Raw genomic sequence first — 15247 nt, forward strand, 5'->3', positions numbered from 1 at the left:
ATATATAGTTCATTACGGTGAGTCCGTAAATAAACATCGTTAACTTGAAATTGTCTTGGTTGTTACTTGAGAAGTTTTATATTAAATACCCTTTATATATCATCCAAAAATAAAACAATAAACTGATGCGGAGTCATCCTCGGATAGCCCAATCTGAGGAATTTTTTTGATCGCTTGGTGTCCGTCCGAGTCCGTCATATAAATATATGAAATACAGAAGCTCTATACCAAGAAGAACTATTCTTCTGAGTTAGCGAATACATGCTAGTAGAATAAAAGACATACAAGAGACAGCGGTACGCAACATTTGTGGTGGCAGCGGTGGGATCCGTTTCTTTATAGCGGATCCAGAGATACGAACTTTCATGAGAAATATAGTACCGCGGAACAATCGCCGATCATCTTTACAAAAGAGAAAATTTGTCTTTACAAATTATAAATCTGCATGAATTATGACGGACATTGAAGACAGTGAAACAGAAATAATTTTCAATCACAATATGAGCTCTCCAAAAGTAATGAAAATGCGCACATCGAGCCCCATTTAGAAACAAATAGCGAAGATGGACACGATAACAGCCGTAATCCGTCCCCTATAATAAACGGTAATTATCGGCGAAACAGCGTTGGTCAACGTGATTTACAAGTTGAAGATGGGATGTCGGGAAACTTCAAGCATGCAAAGTGAGGAAGATCAACAGGAAAATTTTACATTAAATGAATGTATTAACGACCTCAGACTGCAACAAAAGGAAATAACTTCCGTTCTTAAACAGATGATGAATTTAGTATCAAATCAAAGTACAGCTACGTGTACGTCCAAGGCAGGCAATGAAACATTAAATAAGTTGTCTGAACATGATAATCATTATACACATCATGATATAGATAGTCACAGAACTATGAAGATCATAGTCGTCAAATTTCAAATACAATACAACATAGAGATTATCAGAATGAGCCGAATAGCCGTGAATCACATAATCCCATATCAAGAAGTATGGAAGGCCACAGTCGAAATAATTTTCGGACATATGAAAGGTTAGAGAATCAACATAGGGTGGTGAATGGTTACAATGACAACTGTCGTGTTGCACGTAATAATCCAACAAGAAGTCAATCTCAGACAGGTGTGCAAGGTAATACAGAAGTGTACACAAGTAATGTACGTTCAAGGTGTCCACCTAGTCGAGTGCGCCCAAACTATGAATTTCAGAACCATACAGGCAGTGATGGATATTGGAGAGGAAATTTGAACAGAAATTCAAGAACAGCTAACTTGAGTTTAACACCTTTTGATGGCAAAGATGAGTGGGACATTTGGATCAGTCGATTTGAAGCCATTGCAAAAACGATATAACTGGGATACTGAAGAAAGGCTAGATCAACTTCTACCTCGCTTACAGGGTTCTGCAGGCCAATTTGTTTTCGGACAGTTGCCTCAAGATATAATTGAGAATTACCACTTGTTAATCAGGGAACTAGATAGTAGGTTCAGGGTCATACGCACTTCAAGGTCATATGCTGCTAAATTCAGCAAACGACAACAATTAGAACACGAAACTCCAGAAGAGTATGCAGCAGAACTTAAGATGTTATACGACAAAGCTCATGGATACAGAGATAGAAGAACAAGACAAGAAGATCTCGTGAGAAGAAAATTTCTAGACGGCTTACAGGATGAAGAAATTAGGTTTGCTGTAGAGTATCAGAAGGAACCAGAGGATATAGATGAGGCCGTATTTCATGTTGCAAATTATGTTCAAACAAAAGTTTGTAGGAGACAAGAAGAAGGTGACAAACGAAACAAGAAAACAAGAAGAGCAAGCTATGATAGAGAAGATGATGGTAATGACTCAAATGAAATAAGACAACTGAAAAGAGGAAATGATAAGATGTTGGTTAGGAATACAGAAAATATATGACTCGGTGCTCAAGCACAGAAACAAATGAAAAATACTACAAATGAAGGAAATTTGAGTAAGGTCCTAGAACAAATTCTAACAGAAGTAACTAAGTTTAATCATACAAATAATATGAGTGCAAATAAAGATAAGACAAAAGAGAAGAAAAGCATTGTATGCTTTAACTGTGGAAAACAAGGACACATAGCTAGGGAGTGCAGAAAGAATAGACGTGGACCTGAAACAGATGACAACCAACGGCAAAAATATTCGTATAATTATGCAACTTATCGTGATGTATCCAAATGTCAGCACGAATCCTTTAAACATGACAGGACCGGCTCTTGGGGCCAAAGAGCGGTCCCAGACCCAGTAAAGGCCAACAATCTGAGACTGATGACTGCGAAGAGTAAGAAGAACAAAAGGAAAGTAACATTACAGTAAAACAAAGACCAATAAGAAGGAAACGTGAGTTATGTCCAGGTATTTATATTAAAGGAGAAGTTGAAAATATACCAGTTACGTTTACAGCAGACACAGGTGCATCAGCTACAGTACTAGCAACAAAAGTTTATAACAAACTTGAGGAAAATAAAAAACCAACACTGCGGAAATCAGCATGCTTATCAGGAGCAGGAAGGTTTAAACCAAACTTAATAATTTGGGGAAAAGCAATTTTAAACCCTTCAAAGCTAAAATTACGCAAAAACCTTAAAGGGAAAAGAAAAAGTTGCAGATATTTGAAATGAGTGTTTTTTTTGGAGCCCGATAAATTACGGGAATAGCGAGGGGGGCCCCCCGCAGATCTATTGTTGGGGAAAAGGGACTCTATTTTTTCGTAAAAAAAACAAAAAGAAACGTTGCTCTCAAAATAGGTCTACCAGAAAGCATAAGGAAGGTTACAGCTGCAGATGATGTTACAATACCAGCCATGTCAGAAGCAGTTATAGATGTATTTGTCAAAAGAGATGAAAGCGACGATGATGACAAAAACGCAAATTATATTATAGAGCCTACTGAATGCTTTAAAGAAACTTATCCTTTGCAAATGGCAGCAACATTAGTAAACCTGAATTCTTCAGCTACGCAGAAGGTGAGACTCCTGAATCCCTTCTCATCAGAGTTCACAATAAAACAAGATGCAGTTATAGGAGCAGCCGAAAAGATTGTTAATATTGCTAAGGTATTAGCTACAAGTGAAGGAGTTGTTGATGATGAAAACAACTGTTGTATTAGAAAGATACAATTGAGTGATCATAAAGAAGATGTCACACAGATTGTTGAAACAAACATCGAAGCAAACATTGCTGTACCAAAACATGTTAAAGAATTATTCGAAAGAGCTAGTAAAGGTAGGTCTGACACTGAGATAGCACTGCTTGCAAAACTTTTAAATAAATATGCAGATACATTTTCAAAAGACGAATGGATATTGCTTAACAAATCTCACTGAACATTCTATTAACACTGGTTACGCACTGCCAATAAAACAACCTCCAAGAAGAGTACCTCTGGCATATGCTGCAGAAGAAAAGAAAAGCTATAGAAGATATGTAGCAAAAGGTGTGATACGTAAGAGTACTTCCCCCTGGGCCTCGCCTATTGTACTTGTCAAAAAGAAGTCGGGTGCAGTTAGACCATGTGTAGACTACAGACGTCTTAATGAGTTGGTTAAAACCGGATGGCTTTCCCAATGCCTCGAATACAAGATTGTCTTGACTCCGTGTCCGGTGCTTGTTTGTTCTCGACGTTTGATTTAACAAGTGGGTATTTCCAAATACCGCTGAAAGAAGAAGAATATACCGAAGAGCGCATTCGCATGTAAATATGGGCATTATGAGATGACTCGTATGCCCTTCGGGTTAAATAATTCAGCAAGCACATTTCAACGAACCATAGAATTGGCGTTACAGGGTCTGCAATGGGAAATTTGTTTTGATATACATAGACGACATTATTGTATTCGGTTCAACATTTGAAGAACACATTTACAGAGTAGAACAAGTTCTTGGAAAGGATAAAAGTTGCAGGACTTAAACTCAAGCCAGAAAAGTGTGAAATGCTACAACAGGAAGTTTGTTTTCCTGGACATATAATATCTAATGAGGGTGTTCGACCAAATCCTGCCAACATTTCGAAAGTTATAGCATGGCCCAGACCTAAAACAGCCAAACAAAATTAAAAGTTTTTGTAGCATTAGGCTCTTATTTTAGAAGGTTTATTATAAGAAATTATGCTCAAATTGCAAGGCCTTTAGTAGAACTGACAAAAAAGGGGTCAGAAATTTATGTGGTCAGAGGCGTGTGAGAAAACATTTAATGACATAAAAAGAGGCACTTATAAGCTCAGAGATAATGGGTTATCCGAAGAATTGGGGCGGAGGGAATTTATTTTTAGATGTCGATGGATGTGACACAGGCATACGGAGGGGTCCTATTACAAATGCAAGACGGAAGAGAAAACGCGTTATTGCATATGCAAGTAGAGCATTAAACAGAGCTTGAATCAAATTATTGTATCACAGAAAAGGAATTGCTGGCAGTAAGATACTGTTGTTGAGTACTTCAGGCAGTATTTGCTGGGAAGAAGATTTAAAGTCAAGAACCGATCATCAAGCCTTGGTTTGGCTATTTAAGTTACGTGAACCACGAGGGAAAATCGCAAGGTGGATTGAGATCTTTATCGCAATACGATTTTTCGATCGAGTATCGGCCAGGGGCGAAACAAGGACATTGCGATGCTCTTTCGAGATGCGAAAAACCCAAAAAGATTGCGATTGCCCTCTTGTTGATATGTGCGAATCTCTAAAGTGCGGACCATGCAAAAAGTGCATGAAAAGAGCCGAGTCCATGGAAACTGAGGTGGGAAATTGAAAATGGGCCTGAGCAGAAAGAAAGGGTACAAACCGCAAGTCTCGAGTGTAACAATAAGGCAAAAGGAACTGATTCTCTTAATCCAAGAATGTTGTCCAGTAAAAATGGTCAATGTTTCTGATCAGGAGATGCCATCAACAAGCAGTGATGTGGTCGTTTTGATAAAACCGTTACCGGAAAATGAAGACCATATGCGAGCAGCACAATTGCAAGACGTTTGATGTAAGCCTAATCTTAAAGGCTAAAGAAGAAAATTTAAAGCCATCGAGCAAAGAAATGGTTTTTGGAATAAAGTGCGATATTCAAGACATTACTGGATTTAATTGAGGGATTCTTTGTTAATACACAATGGTGTTCTGGATGAAAAAACTTTAAGAAAAAGGATGGAACAGGAAAATTTAAAAAAGGTAATTATTCCTACATGTATGAAAAAAGACGTGCTTTATCAAAGATTGCATGACTCCCTGTTAAATCTGGTCATATGGGAATTAAAGAAAACTTAAAGAGAAATTGGGGCACAAAGGTTTTTAATTGGTTTAATATGAAAGAAGATGTAAAAATGTATGTTAAGCAATGCCGACATTTTGTGCCGAGTAACTAAAGAGGCCAATTAAAGCTTACCCAAAAGCTCCGCTGGGATCGCTTAAGGCTGGGGAACCTTGGGACGTGTTGGCGACAGATTAATGTAGGACCGCTTCCACTTTCGCCAAGAGGAAACAGATATATATTGGTGTTAACCGATCACTTTACTAAGTTTGTGGAGGTAATTGCTGTCCCTGATCAGTCAGCAGAAGTTGCGCTTTCAAAAATTTTAACATGAATATGTTGCGCGTTGGGGGTGTCCTCTCAGCATACATAGCGATCAAGGCAGAAATTACGAGAGTAAGGTTTTCAAAGAATTATGTCGAATGCTGGAGATAAAGAAAACACGTACAAGTGCAAGGAATCCAAAATGCAATGGCGTTTGTGAAAAAATCAATGCAACTATAATAAAAATGATTAAAGCTTACCTCTGTAATGAACAAGAAAATTGGGATTTAAATTAAGGTTGTATTGCTGGTGCATACAGGGCAACTCCCAACGAAACAACTAAACTTTAGCCCCAACCTACTTACAATGGGAAGAGAAATAAGACTACCAGCAGAGTTGGTCTATGGGAGTTTTGACCACAAAAAAGGAAAAGAGGTCACCTCATATGGTGATTACATAGATAATCTTCGCGAAAAGATGCAGCATGCACACAAAATTGCGAGGAAACACTATAGGCGAATCTGCTGATAGAAGTAAGGACATCTATGATGCGAAGTTGATGGTAAATGCGTACTCTGAAGGTGATGTCATATGGTGTTTACTGGAGAACAGAAAAGTCGGTGTAAGTCACAAATTAGAGCCGATGTATGATGGTCCTTTTATGGTGAAGAAGAAAATGTCTGATATCAATTTTGTTATTCAAATGGATAAACATGGTAAGGAAAAGGTGGTTCACCATAACAAGCTAAAACCATATGAAGGAAACAATGCTCCAAGATGGATAGCTAAAGCTCGTAAAAAGATATCAGATGATCAGAATGCCTAGAAAAAAAGTTTCATTGATACATTGCTTGAACATATTGTTATAAATGTATTATTGTTTCTTCATATGATTAAAACTGAGAAAAGATAATTAAATCTTCATATTTTTTTCTATCAAGATTCTCCAACTTTTCGTTATTCGGTCAAGCGTTTAATTTCTACTATGTAAAAAGTTTTATTGAGGAAGCGCCCGCGTTTTGAAAAGAGAAAACCCTCTATCTTCCGAAGCAAAATGTCGAATTAGAAGTCATTTTGAGATGTCAATTATGCGAAGTTTATATATATGGTCATTGATTCGCAATACGATAGAAAACAACATTTCACGCGAAAGAGGTGTCGGTGACTTTAATGGCAACGTATTATAAATGTTTGCTTATCATTGCCATTATTTTTGCAGTATCATGGAGAAAGCAAGTCATAGAGGGTAGAGCATATAGATGCAGACATTGCCAGAAGAAAGGGAAAGACTGAGATCAACACCAAGCAGCGTTTGGAAGACCACGTGTACAAGTATCATGTCTCTAATGATGAGCAGCCGCACTGGTGTAGGCTTTGTCTGTTCAGAAGTCGAACTCGGGATGGTTTGTTGGCACACGTCGATAGTTATGCTAGGCATAGGAATGTTATGATAGAGAAAGGCGTAAAACATTCTAGACCGTTCCTTGTATCATCTATGAACCCCTACATTGTATCGGAGAAAGACATAGAAATGTTGTCTAAGGATGAAAGTATGAACTGGTGGGTGAAGAAAGAGTTCCCTAGGAATAAAGATAATATATTGGAAATAGCCATGCAAAGAGGCAGATATAGTCGCTTCACCAGAAATTCAAATTTTAGAGAATGAGACAGAGAGAGCAGTGGAGGGTTTGTTGGGAGAGGTACCTGTGGTTAATGATGATAATGATACGTGGGTAGAGACAGGGGCGCTTGATTTAACGGTAAGCAGGAAGATGGAAGAGAAGAAAGATGAGGTGGTGGAGGCGGTTATAAGAGTTGAAAACGAGCGAAGAGCAGGCATTAGATCTGAGGATAGTTAGAAGGAGAGATGTAGAAGTAGTCGAAAAAGTTGAGAATGAGGCAGATGATAGTAATAGAAATGAGATGATTGATAATGAAGTAGTACCTGGTGATAAAGAGAGAAGTTCAGAAGTGCCTAGAGAGGAATTAGAGGAGCAGAATGCAGAAGAATCCAACATAGTTTAGTAAGCCGAGATCAAGAGAAAGAGTAAGACATTCTTTAAAAACGAAACAGATCCGGTAAGCTCGTCATCATCTAAGCTCATCATCTAGTGACGAGTCATCATCAAGTGAAGACGAGAGGGAAAAAAAGGGAAAACAAATTCTGCAAGATAATGTGCGACATGGTAAAGAGAACAGGGAACATCATTGGTAGTCAAATCATATCCAACGCCGAAATGATAAACAAATTACAAAGAACAGTTGATGAACTTAGAAAAGAAGTTGCCGAACTGAAGAAAGAGAAAGATAGTAGAGATGGAAAGGAGGTAAAGAGTGATGTAGAAAAAAAAGGAGTGATGTAGGAGAAAAAGAGTGTTACAGGAGTTAAGAAGAGTAAGGAAGAAAATGGTGAAAAAAATGAAAAAGGAGTCTAGGAGAGAGGAAAGGAGTAGTGTCGAAAGAACAGAGTAATATAAAGGATAAGAGAAACGAGGAAAAGGAAAACAGAGGGGAGAACAGAGGGGAGAACAGAGAAGCCGGTAGACGTCAACACTTTAACGTAAAGGGTCAACACAACAACTCGAGATACTACAGTGGTTGGAATAGGCGCAGAGAGTGGATGCCGTACAATAAGAAATATTGACAAACTTTGAACTAGGGGATACTTGTTATTTTTATTCCTGATGTATTGTCTTGAGGCAGTTGGAACTTTGCCTCTCTGAGGCGGGGGTAATGTGATGTGCCACTCCCCCCCATTTTTATGAACTGTTGTTTTAAATAAACAGTGTGTTTATCAATAAAAAACTCTTTTAACTAAGTTCAAAGTTTATCATAAAGTCAAAGAGATACATTAACTTTATAATTTCACGAGTAATTTTACCGTTAGATTTATTAATTATCCCTCTATTCAAAGAAGAACATTTCTAACTTGTAACCATTGTATTGATATTCCGCCATTTTGTTTGCTTACAAATATGACGTCACACATTAGTTGATTTATGACATCATCATCTTGTGAAAAAACTTTTCTTTACCTGTGGGGTACAAAGTGGGGTTACATTTAATTTATTAATCTTAAAATTTCATATCTCTACACATTATAAACGATATTTCATTTGTTTCATGTTTTATTAATTCCAATAATTAATAAGCTTAATGTAATATGTGTTTAAATATATTGTTTTTTATTATGTTGTATTTTTATCTTTAATGTAAGTTGTGGGAGGTGTTGGATCTGTAGGAAATCCTTTAGAAGCCTTTCCTTACACTTTTCTTAAAGTCTCCCACAGTGTGGGACAGTGTAGGAATCTTGACTATAAAAAGAGCAGTTTTCCTGTCGGAAGTCACTCCGCTTCAGATCAAAACATTAGAAGCAGAAGCTCATTCAGATATTATTAAGAAATTATTTACAAGTTATATCTTTGGTAATTTTGATAGCATATTTTCTTAAATACTTAAGCATTATTAATAAAGATTAAAGTAATAATTTTTGTTCTAAAAGAGTATTTGTTGCAATAAAGTTAAGCATAGAAACTTCAGAGTTCTTTGAAAGTTTAAACAGTTGTTATAGATTTATTTTACAAAGAGTACATGAGTATAGTATATTTAAGATGAAATTTCCATTATAAGTAATATTTTTATTGTGAATTTTATTGTATTAAGTTGCCGACACCTCCCAACGTACGCACACAGATCTATATTTATAAAGTTTGTTCGCGGTAAAGTCGATATTTGAAATATTAATTGATGCTATGTTAACAGCCGTCACTGTAGAGATATACATCATTTTAACCGAAGTAATATAAAATTCGGATAATTATATTTAGATTGTTGATAATACTATATATAAGTAGCAGACTTTAATTATTTAATAATAATTATACAGCATTTGTTCAAGATTAAATAATATATATATAGTTCATTACGGTGAGTCCGTTAAATTAAACATCGTTAACTTGAAATTGTCTTGGTTGTTACTTGAGAAGTTTTATATTAAATACCCTTTATATATCATCCAAAATAAAACAATAAACTGATGCGGAGTCATCCTCGGATAGCCCAATCTGAAGGAATTTTTGTGATCGCTTGGTGTCCGTCCGAGTCCGTCATATAAATTATATGGGAAATACCAGAAGCTCTATAACCCAAGAAGAACCATTTTCTGAAGTTACGAATACTGCTATTAGAATAAAGACATTTACCAAGAAGGACAGGGGGACCGCAAACAATATTAATACTGATATTGGTGATAATGAAATCCTATTTGTTAAAATTAAATATTTTCAAGACAGGGCAAAATCCACCAACCAATCAAGCAGTGTGGGGAAGGTTAAATGAAAAATAATTTGCTGGGAATGTTAACCGTTTAAATCTGACTAAAGATCAGATTACTTATTTCTTAAGGCGTAAAAATTTAGGAGCTGACTTTAATCAGAATTGCAGATTTAACTTTTTATATCAGTCTTTCAGACTTAAAATCGTGGTCTTGTGTATGAGTGCTGAAACACTTGGCATTATCCTGCAAAATATTTAATGACTAATACTCTTCAAGATGGACTCGCCAGTGGCTAGTATAAAAACACACACAAACACACGCACGCACACACATCATTTACCTACACAATTATACATATATCATTTTGTAATTACATTGTACAGATAACGAGGGACAAAAGTTTTCAACAAATGTCATCATATAATAGAGAATATTGAATAAGTGCAGGTGAAAATTGAATCTATTAAACAACTTGAATAAAATTATATTATTAGAATCTCAGCCACAATTTGATATTCTGCATTTTAACTTGAAATATTCATAATCAGGAATTATACCTCTGTATCCTGTAACAATATCTAGTTGTGTCCTAAATTTCATTAGATGGAATTGTATGGATTTTCTCATATAATTTTTGTAACCTTAATAAATCAAATACACCCCGTCTTTCTTTCAACACTCCACCAAAGGCTATTCTTCCTTGCCAACAAACCAATTCTCACATCCTATGAAATTTTTGATAGAACCCCACGACCCCGGCATTAAAAAAAATTTAAATGTAAAAAACAATTGTCCCCAAACTTCATCTGTTTACAAGGGTTTTGAAAAAAACGTCCCCCCGTAAACCCCAAAAAACATTTTAGATTCTTGTACGAGGGAAATAATTGGCCCGGTAAGTCCAAAGTGTGGGGGTTTTAAAACCCTTTTGGTTACAAAATTCCCCCTTGAAAAATCTTATAACACAATCTTTCAAAATACCTTCTCCCCATTTTCGCCCTTTTCCCGTTATGATTTAAAACAATTTAAATTTAATCTGATAAGATGAATAGCCAACATTTTCATTTTTCAAATTTAAATCATATTCCAGTATTTTATCATCCCCATCTCCATTTATGAGAAATTTCAGTATTTTCAATACTTTTACATGTTTTGGTGATATAACGTTCTTTATGAAGTGTAGTTCAGTATCTGTGAATGTATATCCTAATACAGTATTTATCCTGAGACAGTCGCCTCGCTTCAATACTTCTTCGCGGAATGATTTAGGGTTGACATTATTTACAATTTCATTGAACTCGTCTCTGTTTGTATCACCACTGGTAACATATCTGATGGCTGGAACAAGATCAACATGAATGGGTATTTTAGATGTCGAAAATTTACTAGTAGGGTCATTTTTGTAAATAAATTGAGACATAAATGCTGGACCGTGTTGTCCCAAATATTTGTCAAAATAAAGTTCCCTCTTAGAATGCTCATCAGGAGAAATATATTTCAAAGTGTCATCGAATGTCTCAAACAAACTACAAATGGGATGGTGACCATCTAATCTGCTAACTAAGAAGATGATGTCAAACTCATCAGGAAATGTATTCTTTGTCCCGTCATAAAAGCTTCCAACTTTGATTAAATCATTTTTGTTTCTTACATTATCGAGTTCTATACTGATATGTTCAGTCTTTAACAAATCAATATCTGCATTTTTGTCATCTTGTAGTTTTTTTTGTAAACCTTTTTTATCGCTAAGATTTACATCATCTTTCATAAGATTTTGTTGAATAGACCCAACCATATTTTTTGCAAGAGTTTCTATTCCCGTCTTGATAAACTCAACTTCTTCATCCGATGCCAGGAAAGCACATTTCTCTTCATACACGCGGTTCAAATATGATTCAAGGTAGTCTGTTTTTCTGAAGCAATTTCCCATCTTTGCCTTCTATAAAGTAATTGCTCTTATCTGAAATTCAAATGGATGTAAAGCTTAAAATTGCGTCTAATACTCTTGTTTGCTTGTGGCACGTTAATAAAAGAATATGGAAACTGGAAATTCGTTAAAAGTGTGTGTGTGTGTGTGTGTGTGTGTGTGTGTGTGTGTGTGTGTGTGCGTGTGTGTGTGTGTGTGCGCGCGCGCGTGTGTGCGTGTGTGTTCTAGGCTTCATGAAGGTCAATCCGCCCTGTCAGGCGCTGAGAGTACGGTCCCCGGGTCATCTGCCAGAATTTGACCTTTTAATTTAATTCGTACTCCGTTATTAACTGAATGAAACTGAATATGTATGTAGGAAGATTTTTTGTGATGTCACGGTAGTCCACTGAAAACTTTATATGCTTTATGGAGAAAAAAATAATGTTGCTGCCCTCTCCGATGGGCTAAAAATTGGTGCAAAATTGCTCCTAGCCCTAGAAATATTCAATTTTCAACACTAAGTACTTGATTCATTTATGACATTTCCTTAAAAATCTAAATATGTTTAAATAGTTTACCTTACATAAATGTGTAAATGAATATTGTCAATTTATCATAAAATAATCACACCTTGATCACCATGAACAAAATTACTATCCAGCACTCGTTTACTATACAATATATACAAAGTAACTCGCCGTTGCATACTTCCCGGCACGGCCAACATAATTATACCGATATTAGTCATATACATGCAAAAACAAAGCACACTGGATATTTCATCCAGTAGCCGTTAAAAATATTGAGCCATCTGTCTATATTTACAATAACTTGCTAAAATTACCTTAAAATATCTAGGTCAACATCTTTTGTGCCAACGAAACTTCCAAATATATCTACAACGAGTAGGTTAAAGATCGATACATTTATAGCTGCTTGCCATTTATAGTATATCAATGATTGTATTTTATTTTCCAGCAATTTACGCTTTAAATAGTGATATTTCATCAGCCACGAAACAAATTTAAAGCATAAAACAATTATCGATCAGTTTATTTTATGTTATTTTTCAAACATATATTAAACGTTATTGTTGAACTGTAGTTCTATTTACACACGGCTTTAATTACAATTAAAGCATTGATATGAAGCTTGCAGGGACTTTCTATTTGAAAGACTCTGCATAAAGTAATGTAAATAACTGGCCTTTTCTTCTTTTTTCTTCTCTTTATACTATAGAAATCTAAAGAAAGATATAAATTTACGCTATACAAAAATATCTGACTGGCAGCCAATCAATACGTGAAAATTGCATTACAGTGCATCGAATTTCTTTTAAAATATAACATACCTTATATTATCATTATCACATTTTCTGTTATAATTATTTTAGAAAAAAATGCTTATTTTCAGCTCATTTTACCGTTATTTCACACTTTCTATTGTTAAATTCCAGTCTCTATGCAGTTAAAGGAGCTCCACAGAGGTAAAAAACAACAACAAAAAACAACAACAACAACAACAACAAAACCTCTTTAAAATGTAACATTCTGTAAAGAGTAAAAATAGAGAAAATGCTAAAGACTTCAATTGAAAAACGATTTTTATATACGATTTAAGCCCGTTTTGAAACGTTGGCACGCTTTTCCTTATGGGTTCATTTTACACAGTAAAAGCGATGATCCTGATATAAACAAGAGCCACCGCCGGGCGGGGGCAACACTCAACTTTTTTACTTTTTCTTAAAGTAAACAAACAAACTAACTAACGGTTTAACATATTATTTAAAAAGAAAATTAAACAAAAGAAGCTTTTCCTTTCTTAATTTGAATAGGTCTGTATGTCACACTTGTTGTTTTGTCCTAGCATGAATCCTTTCAATAAATAAAAGATTAAAAAGTTAAGAAAATAAAATCAAACTTTATTCAAGGTCTAGTCAAGGTCTTTTAAAAGTCATATCTAAATTATTCCACATGTCTGTTTGGTCACAATTGTTGTTTTGCTTACATATGAATCAAATCCTCACGTAAATAAAAAGAATTGTGACAACGTGTAACTATCCAAAACACAGACTCTTGGGGGTCAGATCCTGCCCCTGTAAACACTCAAAAATATTTTAATATTTAAACACGATTTGAACAATTTTTACGTATATGATATATATATATAAACCATCAAGTGTCAATAAAATCTCAATGGTCAATTCGTGTTTAAATATTAATAGCAAAAAAAACAAGAGGGCCATGATGGCCCTAAAGTCGCTCACCTGTATATAGGCCCCCGGAGCGGGGCCAGTTTAAACCCCAGGGCTTTTATTTGAACAAACTTAGTTGACACCTATTAGAAGATGTTTCATGCTAAACATCTAAGGTCTAGCTTGTTGGGTTTTTTAAAAGAAGATTTTTCAAGTTTTTTTTCTTTACACATATAGTTAAAAACAATGACACACATAGGGCAGGGCCAGTTTTGACCCCAGGGCTTTTATTTGAACAATCTTTGTAGACACTTATTAGACAATGTTTCATGCTTAATATCTGAACTCTAGCTATTCAGGTTTTTTCAAAGAACATTTTTAAGTTTTCGCTATACACATATAAGGAAAATCAATGTCCCCTGGGACGGGGCCAATTTTGACCCCAGGGCTTTTATTTGAACAAACTTTGTAGACACTCACTAGAAGATGCTTCGTGCTTAATATCTAAACTCTAGCTATTTGAGTTTTTTCAAAGAAGATCTTTTAAGTTTTTGTTATAAACATATAAGGAAAATGAATGACCCCCTGGGCGGGGCCAATTTTGACCCCAGGGCTCTTATTTGAACGAACTTGGTAGACATTCATTAGAACATGTTTCATGCTAAATATCTTAGCTCTAGCTCTTTGAGTTCTTTAAAAGAAGTTTTTACTATATGCATATAGGGAAAATCAATGACCCCCTTTGGCGGGGCCAATTTTGACCCCAGGGATTTTATTTGAACAAACTTGGTAGACACCCATTAGAAAATGTTTCATGCTAAATATCTTAGCTCTAGCTCTTTGGATTCTTTAAAAGAAGATTTTTTAAGTTTTTACTATATGCATATAGGGAAAATCAATGAACCCTGGGGCGGGGCCAATTTTGACTCCAGGGCTTTTATTTTAACAAACTTGGTAGACACTCACTAGAAGATGTTTCATGCCAAATATCTAAGCTCTAGCTCTTTGGGTTTTTTAGAAGAAGATATTTAAAGTTTTTTCTTTTGGTTGCCATGGCAACCAGAGTTCTGCATGGAATGAAATTCTTTGAACAACTTTGTTAAGGCTTCACACATGGAACATGCCTGTAAAGTTTCATTATGATCTGCGTTATGGTTATAGAGGAGATGTCGTTTTAAGTGTGAACGGACAACGGACGACGTACGACGCGTGATCCTAATAGCTCACCCGGAGCATATGCTCAGGTGAGCTAAAAAATAATAAAATAAATAAATAAAATTAAAAACAAGAACAAGAATGTGTTTGTTAAACACAAATGCCCCCGGCTCCGATTCTTGTCAGTAGCAA

At 35.5% G+C, this 15247-nt stretch overlaps 1 protein-coding gene across 1 annotated transcript; it reads right to left on the reverse strand.

The window, feature by feature from the left end:
- Positions 1–10815: 10815 nt before the first annotated feature.
- Positions 10816–12726, reverse strand: LOC132728726 (uncharacterized). Its single transcript, XM_060714396.1, has 2 exons — positions 12551–12726; positions 10816–11760 (listed from the first exon to the last, which is right to left on the reverse strand). Exon 2 carries the CDS (start codon positions 11728–11730, stop codon positions 10816–10818), a length of 915 nt encoding a protein of 304 aa, XP_060570379.1. The 5' UTR covers positions 11731–11760; positions 12551–12726.
- Positions 12727–15247: the final 2521 nt, after the last annotated feature.

Source organism: Ruditapes philippinarum, unplaced genomic scaffold (genome assembly GCF_026571515.1).
Source record: "Ruditapes philippinarum isolate M1 unplaced genomic scaffold, ASM2657151v2 ctg5400_1_1_1_1, whole genome shotgun sequence".
Lineage (NCBI taxonomy): Eukaryota > Metazoa > Mollusca > Bivalvia > Venerida > Veneridae > Ruditapes > Ruditapes philippinarum.

What these genes read in the sequence shown, in the direction of transcription:
- LOC132728726 (XM_060714396.1), bottom strand. Translation starts at nt 11,730, where the DNA reads ATGGGAAATTGCTTCAGAAAAACAGACTACCTTGAATCATATTTGAAC.